Genomic DNA, 14,468 nt, shown 5'->3' on the forward strand with positions numbered 1-14,468 from the left:
AAAAAAAAGAGTAATATGTCTGAAAAATTATAAACCGACATTTTATCTCTCCTATTATTTGTGTAAGTTTTGCTTTTGATGATTTATTTATTTGAAATTGTCCCATATCATAAATAATGATTAATTGACTGTGACCGTAAGTCCGTAAGGATTATTTCTTTACTCTCACATCATTATATCAACTTTCGTCAATTATTCAATAATCCGTCTATCAACTCCACTTAAATTATCCGGTCAAAAAAAAAAAATCCATTTAACTAAAGTAATAAAAAATTTAATGCGTGGAGTGAATAAAACAAAACGGAGAAAATATAAAATTTAGAGACGTACACGCCCCATGTATTGCATATTCTCTTTAAAAGTTTGACTAAGGTAGTGTATTGCTGTCTATGTAAATCAAATCATAATGACTCTTAATGTTCTAGAACACTTTTATTACCAGCAAGTCCAATTTTAATGTCATATGTCAAGCAATGATAAGATTTAGTACCAACTACTGGTATCATGTACTTCCTGGTGGGCTATATAATATGGTCTGATTCATACTCCATAATAAGCACCTTTGTATACAAATTAAACATCAAATAATCCTTAATTAGCTTCTTCAGTCCAATCTACTACAAGTACGTACTTCTCCTAAACTATCCATCTATCATCAGATCAGTTCAAACTTTCAACTAAAATCTACGTGAAAACTTTCAATATTCATAAAATTGAACTAAACAATCAATTTTTTTCAATGATTATTCCAATGTCAAATATTTTTACTACGTACAAAGATATATTTTTCATTTATAAATACATCTTACCAAACAACCACTTAAACAATACGGAGTAATACCGATGTTGTAAATACATTATTTAACAAGCAAAATGTGAGATATAAGAAAAAACCAATTAAATTAACAAAGGAATTGTCTTACATATATACATACATGTTGAATAATCAATTATAGCTGATTAAAAGGTCGTTGAAATTAAAAAAGATAAAATTATTCTTATCTTGATTCATTATTACTATAGCTACTTAGCTAGTAGAAAAGTCATACACACGAAACTAGTAAGCTGATCCCAAAATCAAGAGGATACCCCAATTTACTAGACAAATCTTCAACAAATAATAACATAGAAAAAATAATATTTCTCTTCTTTAATCTTTGTTCTTGATGAAGGTTAGGAATAACTTGATCCCTACAAATGGGGCACGTAGAATGAGACTTAAACCATGCATCTATACACTCAACATGGTAGCAATGCTTACATTTAGGCAGTACCCGTATTCGGTCGCCTCGAACCACCCCATCGAGGCACACCAAGCAAAATGGAGCATCCGTGCTTGGTTTGCCTCGATACGTGGTGGCCGGGAGGCGGCCCTTTTGCCAAAACAATCTCTTCAACAATGGAGAAATTACGACGATGGAGACGACGAAAATGACCGATTGAAAGATATCCATGGGAGATGTTTAGCCGCCTTCAAATCAAACTAAGCTTTGCTTTATTAGTACAATTATTTGATGGATGTGCGTAAACATATTTATATGGAGAAAGAGGGAGAAAAAAGATTGCGCATGTTTTGAAGGAAAGATTATTGGTTATTTGATATGCCAAGTCAAAGATATAGGTAAACTGCTCCAATGTAAGACAGAAAGTTAAAGTTTTGTAAATAGTACAACCAGTACAAATGTCTTCTTAGTGGAAAAAAATAATAATTTAGGCGTAGTTTGATCTCAAGTTCTGTATATTACTGCATGCGATTTTAATCAACGTAATTAAGCTAGAAGTAGATATAGACGCAAAAGTATGGTAATATATATATTAGCGTTGGTGTGAAAAGACGGATTTTGGATGGGTTTAATTTTAAAAATGCACAAGTTTTGTAGTTGGCTGATAATTTTATAAAAGTGAGATGGCTTCTTGGTAAAACTAAACAAAAATAAAAATTAGAAGTAATGCATGTGTAGGTGAAGGGATATATAACCTGTATTATTAGGATCATGCAACTTTAAAAATAAAATGAACACGTTAAGGTGATGGAAGGATAGACGAAGAATATGGACGAGGTTTATTGCCATTTATATAATCTTGGTTGTTGTGATCTAGTTAATTATTTACAAAAATACAAAATAATACAAGTTGTTGATTTCGTAAATGTTGTGTGAAGGATGAGTTACAAGTCTCTAGAAACTTTTAGTGGCTTTTGCTTCAATTCTTGCATCGCTTATTCATCATGAATCATGAAAAAAGAAAAATCACAAATGATGACATATAACAAATGTATTTCATCATGATGGTGTCATTGTTTTAATTTTTAAATTCATCTCATTGTTTATAGAGTATAAAAATCGATTTTGACTTTAGAGTTTATCAGCTTAAATTTTTAAAAGACCATTTATGTCGGGATTTCTCGTCGCTAATCCATTCTAGAAGGGGGCGGTCAGCCGGTCATAAAAGATTTTCCCCATCGTGATCCAGTCGTAAAAGGCAATTATGACGTATGCGACACAAACTCACAAATGTCATGTATTCAAACCTCATCCACCCTTCACGTACAAATATTTCACGGTGGTATGAGGGGCCTATGCCGCATTCACATTTCAAGTTCAAAAGACTCTCATGTGAAGGGACATACGAGAAATTAGATAGTGGATATATTGCAATGAGATATATATTAAGGTCACATAATTTATTATAGGATTTTATACAATATTAATTATACTATTTATATGGCCGCCTTGATGTGGGAGTGTGTGTGACTTCACAATTGTTCATTTTTCTTTACTTGTGATGTTGTGCATTTTTCTTTATATACTCGTGATTTTGTGCCTCATTGAACTTGTACCTTTTGCTTGAACATGGATGATTTGTTCTACCTTTAAGTTGAGATGAATTTAATTTTATCTCTTGCATGCAATTATGACTTTAATTACCTTGACAAAGAAAATTGTCTCAATTAGCAACATCATAATAACTTGAAAATCACCTACATTCCCCATATATATCTAACACAAGTACACAACTGGTGCACATAAAATTCAACTCTAAAGAAAATCACGCTAAAAATCAACTAAAAAAATTAAATAAATAACTTAAAAAAATTACTGCCACTTTGAATGACATATTTGACAATGTGAAAATCTAACCGGTACTCCATAATATTCTGTAATAATCAACTAGAACAAAGTAAATAAATAAAAGACTGATATACAAAAGCCATACATTGAAACAATTCTAAATTACCAACATTATAAGTTACATAATGACATCACCATTGATCAATATAGTATATCGTGTATGTGAGACTGAGAGTATGTAGTGCAAAAGTTATGTGAGTAACTTAAAAAGAAACCGATTAAGTAACATACCCAAATGGTCGAGTGATTCAATCACGACTAGATATGACAAAGCTAACCCGACCGACCCAATTTGAAACAGATTCAGAATAAACCAAATTCATATTTTTACTTGTATATATTGACATAATAATTCATCATGACTCAAATTTCTATTAGACTCAAAACACCCAAATTTACATTTCTATTCCCGAGTCTCAACACTAACTATCTTATAATCCGATATTCTAAACGACCCATTTGACACATCGGTAACCGTTAAGGGCGTTAACCTGATATAGCAGCTACGGTTGGCCGTTAGTCAATTACTCTTTGTTTCCACTTTCATCCAACACATCTCAAATTCTCAGCTAATTTATTACACTTCTCTTTAAATCACAATTGTACGATCTTACACACTACCAAGTCAAACCTTACAAGTCGGTCAACATCTCCTCCCATAAAACCACCCAACTCGCCGGAAAATCGCCGGATTCAACTCACCATGACCCGATTCGCCGCCATAAACACCACCTTTATCCACCTCTTCTTCCTCTTCACATCCACATTTTCCGGCGTAAATCCAACTTCCGTACTCCCTAACAACCGCCGTACACCTCTAGTATTTCCTCTCACTCTCTCTCCTCAAATTCCCGACGCTAAATTCCGTCGAAATCTTCAATCTAAACGTGTTCCTCCTAATGCTCATATGAATCTCTTCGATGATCTTCTCTCTAATGGGTTTGTATTAGTTGAACAGTTGATTTTTTATTTTTTCCCTAATTATTTGATTTTTGATTGATTAATGATTTTTTTTGGAATTTTGATTTTGATTTTTTAGGTATTATACGACGAGGCTTTACATCGGAACTCCGCCGCAGGAGTTTGCGTTGATTGTTGATACAGGGAGTACTGTTACGTATGTGCCGTGTTCAAATTGCGATCATTGTGGTCATCATCAGGTATTTTGCTGCGATTTTTTTTAATTATTTAATGTTAATTATTTTGTTGCGATCGTATAATTTTGTTATTTTTTTGCGGTGAATTGTGATTGCTGATTGTTGATCATAGTTAATTTATGAATGTGAGAAATTTAATTGGGTGAAACTCTGAAATGAATTAGGAATTGTGAATTCTGTGCACTCGTGGTTGAAATTTACTGTGATAGCGTAATTTGAACTAGTAATTTGACGTGCTGACTAGTACGATGTATATAAACGGCGAAGTAGGAAAGTGGCATGATCTTATGAATCTCCCCACATTTGTAGTTAAATATTTATAATGACTTTCTAAATGAATCGGTTTTTGGAATTGTACTTGCCTAAAGGTTCAAATTTTGATTGAAGTTAACCTAAAATTATTCCTTTCAATGATAATTTAGAAGAACGAAAAGCAGTAAGCTATGTCATAGTATGGTTGCCAAATCGAATTTGAATGAATTTTAGGAAATAGGATATTGGTGTATGCAATTACTTTGTTTAACGTTTTCAGAATGGAGACTTTGTTTAATGTTTTCAAGATGGAGACTTTTGTTCTGGTTTTTGTATGAAGTTAGGAACACACTCTTATGTTTTTATTGTTTTCTTTCTTTTGTCCATTTTTTCATGTATGAAATACTTACGGGTTGTTGCAATTCCCAAAGGTTTTTCCTTGGCATTCTTGTGCATGTTTCATTGCTTTCTGCATGACAACAAGATGATTTCTGGAAATCTGGCTTTGAAAAATAAAATATTATGGGTGTGTTGGATACTGCCACTTCTTTTTCTGCTTACTTCAATTTCCTGAGTACTATTGCTTCTTTTTCTTGCCCCATCCTAATTTTCTATCTGCAGGATCCAAAGTTCCAACCAGATCATTCAAACACCTATCATCCTTTAAAATGTAATCCTGATTGTACATGTGATGCTGAGAATGTTCTGTGTGCTTATGAGAGACGGTATGCTGAAATGAGTTCCAGCAGTGGCGTCCTTGGTGAAGATATTGTATCATTTGGCAATCAAAGCGAGCTTAAACCCCAGCGTGCTGTTTTTGGCTGTGAAACTTCAGAAACTGGTGACCTTTATAGTCAGCATGCTGATGGTATAATGGGTCTAGGTCGAGGTGAACTAAGCATTGTTGATCAACTTGTTGATAAAGGTGTAATCAGCGATTCCTTTTCACTTTGTTATGGCGGAATGGGTATAGGTGGTGGTGCTATGATCCTTGGTTCTATATCACCCCCCTCTGACATGGTCTTCAGCCATTCTGATCCCGACCGCAGGTATGAGTTGGAAGGATTATTTTTTCCATAAACTCTCCTTATTTTTCCTTAATAACATCTGACACATTTACCCTAGTTCCTGGATGGCAACAGTCCTTATTACAATATTGAGCTGAAGGAATTACATGTTGCGGGGAAGAAGCTGCCTATTGATCCAAAGGTTTTTGATGGAAAACATGGAACCGTTCTGGATAGTGGTACAACATATGCCTATTTACCAGAAAAAGCTTTCTTGGCTTTTATTCATGCTGTAAGACTTGGTTTCTAAAGGGCATCGCTGTTATTATCTTAGCATTTCTGATTCTAGATTTTGCTGAATGGACATAAATGATGAGGTTACAAAGTACTGTTTTATTTTTTAAAGCAATATGGAGTCAGTTGTATGAATTATGAACAGCTAAATAAAGGAACGGCATAAAGAGAGGAGTGTCCTTAATAGTTTATTTACTGTCAAAGTATCAATTGTGCAAAAGTAGATTTAGAATTACACTTGGAATTGAATACAGATGTTCTACATAGAAGTGATGCTTAGCCCTTGGCATTAATTTGGCATCTCTATTCCAAAAAGAGTGATTATTTTTGTGCCATATTGTATCTATCCTTTCTGTTCCATATCTAGCTCTAGTAATGTTATCTAGCCAAATTACATGTCAGATAACTATTATGTATTTTGTTGATGCAGTTAACCAATGAGCTCCATGGACTTAAGCAAATCCGTGGTCCTGACCCCAATTATAATGATGTCTGTTTTTCTGGTGCTGGAAGGTAGTGTTTACTTTCATTAGACTGACTTCGCAGCTGTTATATATCCTACATTTTAACTTTCTGGTGTATCTTTGTTCTATCAGCGAGTCTTCAGAACTTTCAAAGGTGTTCCCTACAGTTGATATGGTCTTTGAAAATGGTCAAAAGTATTCAATGTCACCAGAAAACTATTTATTTAAGGTGATCTTATCGCCTTTTTTTTCTTCTTCTTTAAAGCTAATAATGAATTAACTTATTGCAATCAATTTCTTCAATACTAATCCGTTGATTAGGTATGACATAGTTGGGACTCTGGTCTAGATTAGCCTACGTCTCTTTCTTACAATAACTTCATTCCTTGTTCAGCATTCAAAGGTGCGTGGTGCATATTGTCTTGGAGTTTTTCAGAATGGAAAAGATCCCACTACACTTTTAGGAGGTATAATGTGCTGTTGTAGACATTGTAGTAGCTTTTGTTTCTTTGTGTGTAAGCAATGTTGTCATTTATCTCCACTTAAATACAGGAATCATTGTCCGTAATACTCTTGTAACGTATGATCGCAATAGCTTGAAAGTTGGATTTTGGAAAACGAACTGTTCTGAATTATGGGAAAATCTCCGTGTAAATGACACTTTACTAACCCCTGCACCCACACCTTCAAGTGGAGAGGTTTCAGCTCCAGGAAGATCTCCAGCATCAGCACCTGATGGAGTACCTAGCTATGTTATTCCAGGTAGAGAATTTTTATAGCATGAAAAATGCTTCTTCGCATGTCAGTACATTTTTCTTTTGATTAGAGAAGCATGTTGGAGCAGTAGCAGTCTGAAAAGTCACGCAAAGGTACATAAGGGGTAAGGGTACTCCATAATTAGTTTCTAGATGGTGTGTGCCTGGGTGGCTTTCCTGCACCAACCAGGTTTAAGCCCACCTGATGCAAATGGGGTTCCCTGGCTCCCTTCCAAGAATTTAGGGTTCACTAATCTGATAGAAATAATTTTTTTTTTTTACACATATTATTGACTTTCATTGACTTTTTTAATTTCAGAAATTATAAAAGTGGGATTCATAACATTTGCTATGTCTTTGAGCATCAAAGAGTCGGACTTGAAGCCTCATGTATCAGAGCTGTTTGGTTTCATCGCTCGAGATTTGGAAGTCAATATATCACAGGTAAGCTGAGTGTAAAGTTGATTTTATGATTACAATGCCTTTGAAGGAGCTAAGATGTGTTCATATTTTTGACAATCACACTTTCCCTCACTCTAGAATGTATTAAAATATTTAAAAGAACATTTTTTTGCATTATTGTGAATTCTTATTAGTACTCTAAAAAGATAGTCTTGCTTCCCTCCATGTAAGCACAGCTTTAATTTGTGCTCTCATAATGTGTGTACAAGAATACATTTTTATAATTTAAATTACTTCTCTTTGAGTTTTGTCAACTTTATCATTCAGCTAAATAGTGTCTTTGTTGGTTTCTCCAGGTTCATTTACAAAATTTGGCTTCATCCACTAATGGTTCCCTGATAAAATGGGCCATCTATCCTGAAGGATCTTCCAAGTATATCTCAAACACAACTGCAATGGTAGGTTTTCCTTGATGAAATTGTTTAAATGTGAATGAAGCTGGAAATTAGATTTCATAATTAACTTGATTGTTATTTGTGCAGCATATAATTGCTCATTTAGCGAAAAATGATGTCCAACTTCCAGAAACCTTTGGCAGTTATAACTTGGTTGATTGGAAGGTTGAGCCACCTATGAAACGGTAAAAATCATTCTTTCAATTTCTAGAACATCAATTGCTGGTTTATATATAGTATGTCCAGCCCTCTATGTTCTTCGCTAATTAGTGGACCCAGTGGTATGCATGTATGCATTTCCGCTCAGACTATCCTGTTTTGTGTGACTTAACTAGTTCAAGTCATCCTTCTGTGCATCTATTTGACAGTTTATGGAACCAGTGAACCTTTAAATATCTGCACTTGAAACAATCTTGTTTTTGACTAATTGTGGGTGATGATTATGATCGTCATGAAAATTCTCTGTTTTAAGTTTCTGTTGAATATTGAAGCACACTCTTTCACCTTGTTGATCTAGCTGGTTAGTTAAGTGCAAATGCATCAGAAAATACTGTCTTATTCTCTAGGCTTCAAATTGTTGGCTCCTGGGCTCACTCAGTCTCCAATTTGAGTAGTAATATAGTCAAAGCATTTAGTTTTTGCAATAAGAGTAAAACTGTTGATGCATTTTCACCGGGTTTATTCTTTTTCCTAAGTTGTATCTGTAAAAAAAAATTCTGCTCGCCCTAATTTGATATTTCTGGAATGATGCAGGAATTGGTGGCAACAACATTACTTAATAATGGTTATGGCAGTTATTCTTACATTAATGTCGGGCTTATTTGTTTATGGGATTTGGTTCATTTGGAAATGGAGGCAGCAAACAATTGCACAATATAAGTCTGTTGACAGTGATGCTACAATTCCCGAGCAAGAACTCCAGCCATTGAGATTGTGATCAACTAATGAGTTATTCTCTCATTTTTATACTTCCAAGATTTTGTTTGTATCATTTTTGTTATTTAGGAACAAGCTAAAAGAACTACACGAAGTACAAGTCTTCTTTTGAGCCAAATTTTCGAAAGAAATTTCCTTGATAAAGAAGTATAGCCTATAGAAGTATAGACTATGCCAATCTTAATTTTGTAGATAAAATTCTTAATTTCCGATGAAATGTTTAATTCTATAGATTGCAGAATTACTTTTCTGCCTCTTTTTGAAATTTTTTTACTGTAATTTTTTTGTCCTCCATGTATGGTGAGCTGCTTTTGGTCAGCTAATTAATTTTATGTTGAACTGCATTTGGATTTTGAAATTTAATGGATTATTATACCATTTATAGAGGGGGTAAAGGCTACACATACAATTGTTGTATGTGGTTCCTACATACAACTCCTATTTGTCATGTTTCTATTGGCTAAAATAATAGGCACAAATTCCATTAAATTCAATTTATATTTGACTCCTAATTTTCTTCCATTTTTTGTTGATGTATCAAATTTCTAATGGTATGTGTAGGGTTAGTTCTCTTTATTCTTATTATTTGGTACATATCTTTGTTACAAATAGACCAAATCGTAGCAAACTAGAAAGTTTTAAATTAGCCTATACATGACTAGATAAAATTACAGAGATCACTCCGTAATCTGTATATGACTTGAAAGGTATTGGCCAAATCAGGCCTTATATACGAAAGACCAAAATACAATACATTAAACTCTTAATAAGGTGAAGATAACATAGCTTAAAGGTTGCCATGATTCCCAAATCTACTCCTATTATTTAGCATTTACTTTTTGAACTACAACCCTCAATTATTGAACCTCTCATATAAGCTACTCAAATTTATTCAGCTTTTTAAACCTTTAAAAAATTACTATGTACTTGACTTATCTAATGATGTAGACGAGATTCAATCTCATGTCATATACAGAGTATCAAGGCTTTACAACCAAATAAGCTACAATAATTAACATCAACTTTGACAACTCTGTATCGTGTTACATCGTATTTGTGTAAGATTAACCATGGAGTCCATAAACATAAGACGTGTTATTGATGTTTGAGGTTAACTATAGAGTCCATAAACATAAGACGTGTAACGTCTTTTTGTGTTTACGACACACTCTATAGGGAGGGACAAAATTGGTATTTTCTTACCCACGCTCGTGGTGGGTGCATCTCAGGGAGATCACAAGGATGGGGGGATAATTAGACTCCATCTTCCAAAACCCAAGTCAAGTAATTCCCAATTGAAACAAAACCCTTGTTCTTGTACATCTCAGTTCATCAGAGGAGAGAGAAAAATACCCAGAAAAATGGCGATGATTGGAGCTCTGAAAAACGCAATTTTAGGGCACATTCGAATCCCTGTTTCTCAAACTGCAATTTCTGTTGCTGGATCCAACAAATTGCAGAGCTTTCCTAACTTAATTAGCCGTGCATTTTCATCGCACGATGACCATCTTACCAAAGATGAAGTCACTCAAAGAGTTCTCTCCGTCATCAAAGACTTCCCCAAAGTCGATCCTTCTAAGGTCCCCTCTCTTTCTCTCTCCTGGAATTAGGGCTTACTTATTTGGATTTGTCATTTTTTTTTCTCTGGTATTTGATTTATAATGTGATTGTTTTTCTTAATTTTGAATTTGGGATTGTTGGGTTTTCTATTTTTTTAAAAAAAAATTGGGGTCGATGTATTTATAAAAAAAAAAAAGAAAAAAAGTGAGAGTGTTGGAAGTGTAGATCAGTAGTTTGAAGATTTTTGTAGGCATTGGACTAATTTGTGATGAAAGAACGAATGCTTGAGATGTTGGGGTTGTTTATTTTGATGTTTCAGCTTCTGTAGGTTTTGAAAGAATCAATCTTTTGGTGAAGAACGGTGAAATGCAAAGTGAGGTGTAATTGAATATATTGTTTCTTGGCTTTTGGTGGTGGTTGTCCTTTGTGATAGCTTAGATTTTGTAATTTGGAGCTGTCTTGAAGAAAACCATGTTAAGGTTATGGGGGTAATGTAAAGATTGCACATTTCGGAGGAAATCCGTAGCTTGCAGTTATAGTAAGGAGAAATGTGTGTCAGTCAAATTAATTTTGGAGAGGTTAAATAAGATTGGAATGGATAAGCTAGGACTATAATGGTGTATGGAAGCTCAGTTATTTTGTATGTGGTTTAGAATGGATATGGTGATAGTTGCTTTCTGTGGAATGGAATTTAGATTTTGCATTAATTGATAAGTGATGAATAGTCCTAAAAGATGGTTGTGAATCTTTGTTGTAGTTGAGTTATGATAGGGGTTTTCTTCTACACTGTTGTTCATTTTTAATGTTGATGAACTCAATGGAGGCTATATGGGTTTTTAAAGTATATTGGAAGGTTTATGTTGATGTAATATCTTTTATTGGTAAGGAGGCTTATGTGCTAAGGTATCGGAACATGTTTGGGTTTATATACTTTGGGATAGTTCTTGTTAGGTTTTGTGGGGGTTTGTGTAAATGATATGCAGGACAGTTATAATCATGACCATATGACTATAGCAAAGTTATTATCATGATCAAGGTCCCTCATTCCTGTAATGCCAGGTCCAAACTCTTACTTTTATGTCCGGTGGAGTCAAGTCCCTGACAAACTAAGAAGTTGCATTGCAGAGGACTTTGTTATCTACTATTTCTTTTGTAGCCTTCCTTAATCCTCCTTACCGTGTGTTATCTTATTTTCTGAGGTAGATTGAAGATGCCCCTATTCACTCTCCTCCCTAGAGGCCTAGATTGTTTATAGGAAATTTGCACATGATATCTATTTGTTTGTCTTTGGTTGCATCTTTCATTTCCAATTTCTTGCTAAGAAAATTGATGAAATATTCTCAGAAAGAAAATGATTTAGAAAAGGGTATGTTGAAATAGCAAGATCTGTTTCTTAAGATATTTTTCAATATGATATAGGTAATATTGTGTTGTAACCCATATGAGACTTTGTACTACTGCTTAAGGATGATATTTGAAACTCCTAGCTTGACTATACAGTGTAGGATGTAAGGTGTGGATAATTTGATGTTTGAAGAGGCTTTTTTAAATTTTAAAGAGATAATCTCCAAGGATTCCAACATCAGCTATAAAAATAGGCTGTAAGAAGCAAGCCTGTTAATCACATGATTTGTGGTTGTATTATGATGAGGAATCACTTCCTACTTTTTTAGGCTCCTAGTTCACAATATGATGATATTGTGACCTTGACATGTGTGTAATTCATTCTGTAAAGAGGAACTTGCAGCAATTCTGAAAATTTAGGACAGAGATCATCTAAATTTGGACAGCTTTCAGAAATATTATTAATTTCCTTTTTAAATGATCTCTGTCCTAAATTTTTAGTCATGACCCATAACCTGCTTCCGGAAGTTAGCAATTGGCAACAATATTTATTGTAACTTCTTTCCAAATTCATTTCTTTTTTCCTTAATTCTTCACTTCCCTCATCCCTGTCACTAAAATAGTTATAAGATACTGGAAATATGGCTCGTAGTCCTAGGTTGCTACACTTAATGACTTTCCTCAATCATTTTCAACCAGAAGCCATCTACTACCATAAGGAGAAATCAACCATGCTCTGCTGCATGTCAATTTGGATAAAAGGGGAGAATTTTCATTCCCGGAGAGTTTTGAGGTCAAGTTTTTTGTTGTTTTGTGATTGACCAATAATTAATATGTTTATTTCTGTTATATATTAAAATGGTTGGAAAATATGTGTTAGATACTGTTGATTGGTTACAGATACTTGCTTAGCTCTCTGGTCACTCCCTCTCTTTGTATGCTAATCTACATAATGTCGATTAGCATTTTGTTTTTCCTGTTTTCATCTCTCTCTCCTCATTGGGGTAGCTAAAGGTTGGACACTTATCTTATTTTTTATCCGCATTTAGCTTCGAGCCTTGTAGTGTACTTTTTTGTAATGAGGTGTTGAGAGAGAGAGAGCAAGAAATTTTGGGAAAAGAGATTAATATGAGGAGAGTCTAGATGATCGCCCTAGAAAATTTTGACAAATACTTGGTACAAACATCATAGGTTGGTCAAGTATCACAGCTGTATGAAGGACTAGAAGGCAATACTACTATATGTTGTCTACACAAAATGGCGTGTATACCTTTGTTATGTTTTGATCTCAAGAGGTAGAAAGATGCAACTCATCCATTTGGATGAGTAGCAAATCAGCAATTAAATGCCGTATGATGAGATCAATTAGGATTCAAAGGAAGTACTACTGAGGTGAATATCTAATAGTTAGCAAAAACCGCAATAGGCCCACAGTAACATAGTATAAATCCTGTCTAAGCATCAGACGGTTCCTTATGACAATTCAAGTTAGCCGACTCCAAATGATTTTGGTACTAAGGCTTTGTTGTTGTTGTATATGGTGCTGAGTATGAAAGTGTTATTTTTACGAGATGGCTTGCCTCTACGGTGATTTCCTTACCAGGCAACTAGTGAAGCAACTTTTGGTTTAAGATTTGAAGTACCTTCTACGTCCCCCCAACTGATGCTGATGTTCTACCAAAAAAAAAATAAAAAAATAAACTGATGCTGATGGTCTTGATAGATTCCCCCACTTAAAGATGCAATTATTCCCTTGATGAACTAAAAGAACATGTGATCCATGATGTTCCAAAACAAAAGTGTGCTGTTGGCTCTTTATTTACTTATCCATTCTTCAAATCTAGTGCATCTTCAGGCTTCACTTTGGCAACAGAACTATTATTGGTTGGATTGGGTTAGAAAATGATGTTTTGTAGTCTTTTCAAGCTTGATGAGCTCAACAGCCTCAACTATCTGTTTTGATTAACCAATTGGGATAGATCTCGTCTGAAAGATTGCTGTAAATTTGCTCCTTGGTTTGAGTGTTACTTGATTATGAATTTCAATATTAGGCTATTCCTTTTGGTGAGAATGTGAGGATGGAGCTCTAAAAAGAACTATGTTAAACTTAAGAAAGCAGTTGCAATGGTTTTCAGTGACAAACTGGAGTAGCAATTGAATAGTCTAATTGTTTTTTTATTTGCCAGCTGATTTTGATCTTCTTTGTTGCAATTGCTTTGCAGGTCACACCTGATGTACATTTCCAGAACGATTTAGGTTTAGATAGCCTGGACAACGTAGAGCTTGTGATGGCCCTAGAAGAGGAATTCAAGCTGGAGATTCCCGATTTGGAGGCAGATAAACTTGACTCAACTAAGCTTGCCATTGAATATATTCACAATCACCCAATGGCTAGCTGATCCAAGCAAGAAAATTCGTCAATTTTGTTGTGGGAAACCATGCATTTGTCAAGCCTTTTGTTTAAATTTGTCAACTGATAATCACAAAATGATCTCCGTGGTTGGGCAATAAGTAAAAGATTGATAGGACTTGTTTTCGACCATTTGACTTGCTCTTTCTGTTGAAACATTTTCGATCACCTGATGGTTTATCCATGTCCGACATGGTATCCATTTCTATCAGTCTTTGTATTTGGTGTTGCACAATATTTACTTTCATATGCAATCCATAATACAAGATCAATTGTTTGATTTCGTGTATCACAACTTTTA

General features: G+C 34.4%; 2 protein-coding genes across 2 annotated transcripts; both read left to right on the top strand.

Moving 5' to 3' along the window:
• The first annotated feature begins 3,649 nt into the window (after positions 1-3,649).
• Positions 3,650-9,211, top strand: LOC110720460 (aspartic proteinase nepenthesin-1-like). Its single transcript, XM_021899494.1, has 12 exons — positions 3,650-4,070; positions 4,171-4,291; positions 5,162-5,589; positions 5,683-5,839; positions 6,272-6,354; positions 6,438-6,534; positions 6,700-6,772; positions 6,858-7,067; positions 7,380-7,504; positions 7,819-7,920; positions 8,005-8,102; positions 8,671-9,211. Exons 1-12 carry the CDS (start codon positions 3,835-3,837, stop codon positions 8,852-8,854), a joined length of 1,914 nt encoding a protein of 637 aa, XP_021755186.1. The 5' UTR covers positions 3,650-3,834; the 3' UTR covers positions 8,855-9,211.
• Positions 9,212-10,098: 887 nt separating this feature from the next.
• On the top strand, positions 10,099-14,459 carry LOC110720461 (acyl carrier protein 1, mitochondrial-like). The gene is made up of 2 exons (XM_021899495.1): positions 10,099-10,433; positions 13,980-14,459. The coding sequence occupies exons 1-2, from the start codon at positions 10,215-10,217 to the stop codon at positions 14,154-14,156; spliced, it is 396 nt and encodes a 131-aa protein (XP_021755187.1). The 5' UTR covers positions 10,099-10,214; the 3' UTR covers positions 14,157-14,459.
• The last annotated feature ends 9 nt before the right edge of the window (positions 14,460-14,468 follow it).

Source organism: Chenopodium quinoa, unplaced genomic scaffold (assembly GCF_001683475.1).
Source record: "Chenopodium quinoa cultivar QQ74 unplaced genomic scaffold, ASM168347v1, whole genome shotgun sequence".
Taxonomy (NCBI): Eukaryota; Viridiplantae; Streptophyta; class Magnoliopsida; order Caryophyllales; family Amaranthaceae; genus Chenopodium; species Chenopodium quinoa.